The following is a 3,932-nucleotide window of genomic DNA, read 5'->3' on the forward strand; positions in this document are numbered from 1 at the left end:
AGTCAAGTCCGGTGTACGTGCGTACCACTACTACGGAGTAGTTTTGCCCCCGCGCCGCAGTACAGAAAACAGCAGCCCAGCGCTGCGCCAGCTCCCACATGGACGAAAAGCTTTTCCTCGATGCAAGCTGCGGCAAACCACGGCGCCCTGGCGGGCGGGCACGGCCATATAAAGCTCACGTCCTTGTCCTCGATTCCACTCACCAGCGCGCCAAGAAAACCAAGGTGCAACCGCTGCTGATACTCATCGCATGATGCACTTCGCTCTCAGAGGCACCGCGGCCGTGGGGAGGAGGAAGACCGCGCACGCCCGGTCGGCGAGTCATCCGTGCCACTGCCAGTGCCACCCCGTCCACACGCGCCTCGATGCCGGCGTCCGCGCGCTCAGGGCATGGTCGGCCTCCGCCGAGGACGGGCCTTCGGGGCTCGCGCACCTGGAGGCCGTCCTGGCCGTGCTCGGCGAGTTCCTTGCCCTGCCGCAGGCCGCGGCTGCCCTCCGTGACGACGCAGCCGCCTGCGACCGGTTCCTCACGCTCGCCGACGCGTACGGCTCGTTCGAGCAGGCGCTGCTCGCGCTCAAGCAGAGCGTCGCGCAGCTGCGGGCGGGCGTCCGGCTCGGGGACGGCACGATGGTCGCCGCGTCGCTCCGGGCACGCAGGCGCGCAGAGAAGGAGCTGTGCGGCCTCGCCGCGGCGATGCGGCACGCCTCAAGGCACGCCATGCTGGCGCCGGCGGATGCCGCGGACGGCGAGGTCACCGGCGTGGTGGCGGAGGCGGCCGCGGCCACGGCGTCGGCGTCGGAGGCCATCTTCCTGTGGTGTGCGGCAATGTCCCCGGACGTATCGGCAGTGGTCCAGACGGTGCCCGTGAACGCATGGCTGGCGAGGCTGCGGGTCGTGCATGTGGCCAAGAAGGCAGTGTCACTGCCAGAGACGGCGGCGGCGTTGGAGAGGCTTGAGGAACGCATTGGCGAGCTCGAGAGCGGGAGCGAGAAGGTGTTTAGTAGCCTGCTTCAGGCTAGAGTTTCACTGCTGAACATCCATAATACCTTGTAGCCAAAGATTCAAGAGGACATAGTGAATCTGTACGTAGCGTTGCACAGTGTTACACGTTGTTTCAGTTGGCATTCTCATGAACTTATGCTTGCTGCACAATTATTTCCCTTCAACTTCATTTACTCGATGAGATCTGCTCTAAAAAGCACAAGCAAAGTTCCACGATGGCTCAGAAAGAACGTACGATAAAGAGACCATTTTTATTGCGTCTCAAATTTTCTTTAACCTAACTCACTCTTCGGTTTTCCATTGTTAACATATAACAGCATCTCCAACAGCCGCGCCAAAAGACGCGCGCGGGGTAAAATGGTTTTTTTATCGAAAATGGCTTTCGTCCCGCTTTATAGATAAAGCAACTGCCCAAACCAAACATCCAACAAGGTTCACCAACACACACACAGAGGTCTAGCACAACAAGTAGTCAAAAAGGGTTAATGCTGAGGGCACAACTCAACAAGCCCTTAAAAAGATAAGAAACACGCACACGCGGGGTGCGGCAAAGCATCTAGTCGGGCTCCGGGGGTGGCGGGGGGAGCGGGGGCGCCAATCAGAAGGCCATCGAACGAAGGTCGGCGATGAGGTTGTTGATGACGTCCCGATCCTGGAGGCGGCAAAGCGGCCGCCGGAGCTGCAAATATCCACACATTTTAAAGATGGCGTCAGTAGCACATCGGAGAGGGACCTTTTGAATGACAAGCTTATTGCGAACGGTCCAGAGCGTCCAGGCAAGGACCCCAACGGAGAGCCATCTGATATGGCGGTAGCGAGGGGGGGAGGCATGGATTTCCGCAAGCAAGTCATGGAAGTTGGTGTTACACCACTGGCCCCCAACCGTCTCGCGGAAGCAGGACCAAAGGAACTGAGCCGTAGAGCACGAGAAGAAGATGTGGTTAGCATCCTCCACCGTGTCGCACAAGGGGCACATCCCGTTCCCAGGTCCATTACGCTTAAGGACCTCCACGCCGGACGAGAGGCGGCCGCGAATCCATTGCCACAGGAAGATCCTGATCTTCAGGGGCAAGCGGATATCCCAAATCAAACTGAAGGGCTCGGGGGCCGTCGAGGGGGCGATGGCCGCATAGAGGGATTTGGTGGAGAAGCAGCCGGAGGGCTCAAGCCGCCAAGAGGTGACATCCGGAGTGCCAACGCCGTCCATAGAGAGGAGGGCGATGTCCTGCATTAGGGCGTCCTAAGCAGCAACTTCAGGGGGGCCAAAGGGGGGGCGGAAAGCGAGGCGCCCTAAGTCAATAAGGGTCGTCTCAATAGAGTCACGAGGGTCAATTGCAATTGCGAAGAGCTCCGGAAATCGCGCGGCCAAGGGGGAGTCGCCAATCCACCGATCAAACCAGAACAGGGTCGAGGACCCGGTACCAACCGCGATGGATGTGCCAATACGAAGCACAGGAAGCAGCTGGATGACGGCCTGCCAAAACTGGAGCCGCCCGAGCGCTGACAAAATGCAAGGGGTTGTCCTCGAAGATACTTATTCTGGATGATGGTGAGCCAGAGACCTCCATCGCCATGAGCAATGCGCCAGAGCCAGCGAGTCAAGAGGGCTATGTTCATGCGGCGGGAGGACAGGATCCCAAGACCTCCCTGGTCCTTGGGTTTGCAGATATCGGGCCAGCTAACCATATGGTACTTCTGCTTATCCCCCTCCCCAGCCCAGAAGAATCTGGATTGGTACTTGGCGATCTCCTAATGGAGGGTCTCATGGAGGCTATAGAAGCTCATGAGGAACCACAGAAGGCTAGCAAGCGAAGAGTTGATAAGGGTCACGCGAGCAGCCTTCGACAACCAACGCCCTTTCCAGGGTTCAACGCGATGTTGCATACGTGTCACCGTGGGGCGGAGGTCCGCCACGGTGAGGCGCGAGTCACTAATAGGGATCCCCAGGTATGTCGTGGGGAAAGAATCCAACCGACAATTAAGTCGATCCGCTATGGCCTGTGCTTCCTCCGGGGGGAACCCGAGAACCATCACTTCGCTCTTATCAAAAGTTGATGGTTAGGCCCGACATCTATTGGAAGCACAGGAGGAGGAACTTCAGGTTAGCAATGTCTTGGACGGAGCCCTCCACCATAATTATGGTATTGTCCGCGTATTGGAGGAGGGAGACCCCTCCCCCTCCGACTAGGTGGGGGACGATGCCGCAAATATGGACAGCATCTTTGGCCTTATCAAGGATGGATGCAAGGACATCAACCACCATGTTGAACAAGAATGGCGAGAAAGGGTCACCCTGGCGAACCCCACAGAGGGTGGGGAAGTAGGGCCCGATGTCTCCGTTGATGTTCACAGCGGTCCGGCCACAAGAGACAAGTTGCATGACCCTAGTCACCCACCGGTCGTCGAAGCCCTTGTGAAGCAACACTTCCCGCAAGAAGGGCCAGTGGACCGTGTCGTAGGCCTTGTGGAAGTCTAGCTTCAATAAAATCGCCCGATGGTGTTTCATCCGAACCTCATGGAGGACTTCGTGGAAAACCAGAACCCCATCCAGAATAAATCGGCCTTGTATGAAGGCAGATTGGTTCGGGTGGGTAATCGTGTCCGCAAGCAGGGTCACCCTATTGGCGTACCCTTTGGCCAGGATCCGAAATATCACATTAATCACTGTGATTGGCCGAAATTGGCGGATGTTGGAGGCGCCCGGGACCTTGGGGATGAGGGTCATGATGCCAGTTAAGATGCCCAAGATCCATAGTGCCCGAGTAGAATTCCTCAAACAGGGCCATGACCTCCGGCTTGATGGTCGGCCAGAATGTCTTAAAGAACGTTACGGGCAGGCCATCCGGTCCCGGGGCCGAGGAGGGGTTCATGCCTTTAATAGCTGCGAGAACCTCGTCCTCGGTGAAGGGGGCCACTAAAGCAGCATTGG

At 57.9% G+C, this 3,932-nt stretch overlaps 1 protein-coding gene and 1 pseudogene across 1 annotated transcript; one reads left to right on the forward strand and one right to left on the reverse strand.

Moving 5' to 3' along the window:
- The first annotated feature begins 250 nt into the window (after positions 1-250).
- LOC123091457 (uncharacterized) lies at positions 251-1,086 on the forward strand. Its single transcript, XM_044512973.1, has one exon. It carries the CDS (start codon positions 251-253, stop codon positions 1,052-1,054), a length of 804 nt encoding a protein of 267 aa, XP_044368908.1. The 3' UTR covers positions 1,055-1,086.
- A 429-nt stretch (positions 1,087-1,515) lies between these two features.
- On the reverse strand, positions 1,516-3,509 carry LOC123078574 (uncharacterized; annotated as a pseudogene).
- Positions 3,510-3,932: the final 423 nt, after the last annotated feature.

This window comes from Triticum aestivum, chromosome 1B, assembly GCF_018294505.1.
Source record: "Triticum aestivum cultivar Chinese Spring chromosome 1B, IWGSC CS RefSeq v2.1, whole genome shotgun sequence".
Taxonomy (NCBI): domain Eukaryota; kingdom Viridiplantae; phylum Streptophyta; class Magnoliopsida; order Poales; family Poaceae; genus Triticum; species Triticum aestivum.

Excerpts from the sequence above, each read along its gene's own strand:
- LOC123091457 (XM_044512973.1), top strand. The coding sequence starts at position 251 with ATGATGCACTTCGCTCTCAGAGGCACCGCGGCCGTGGGGAGGAGGAAG.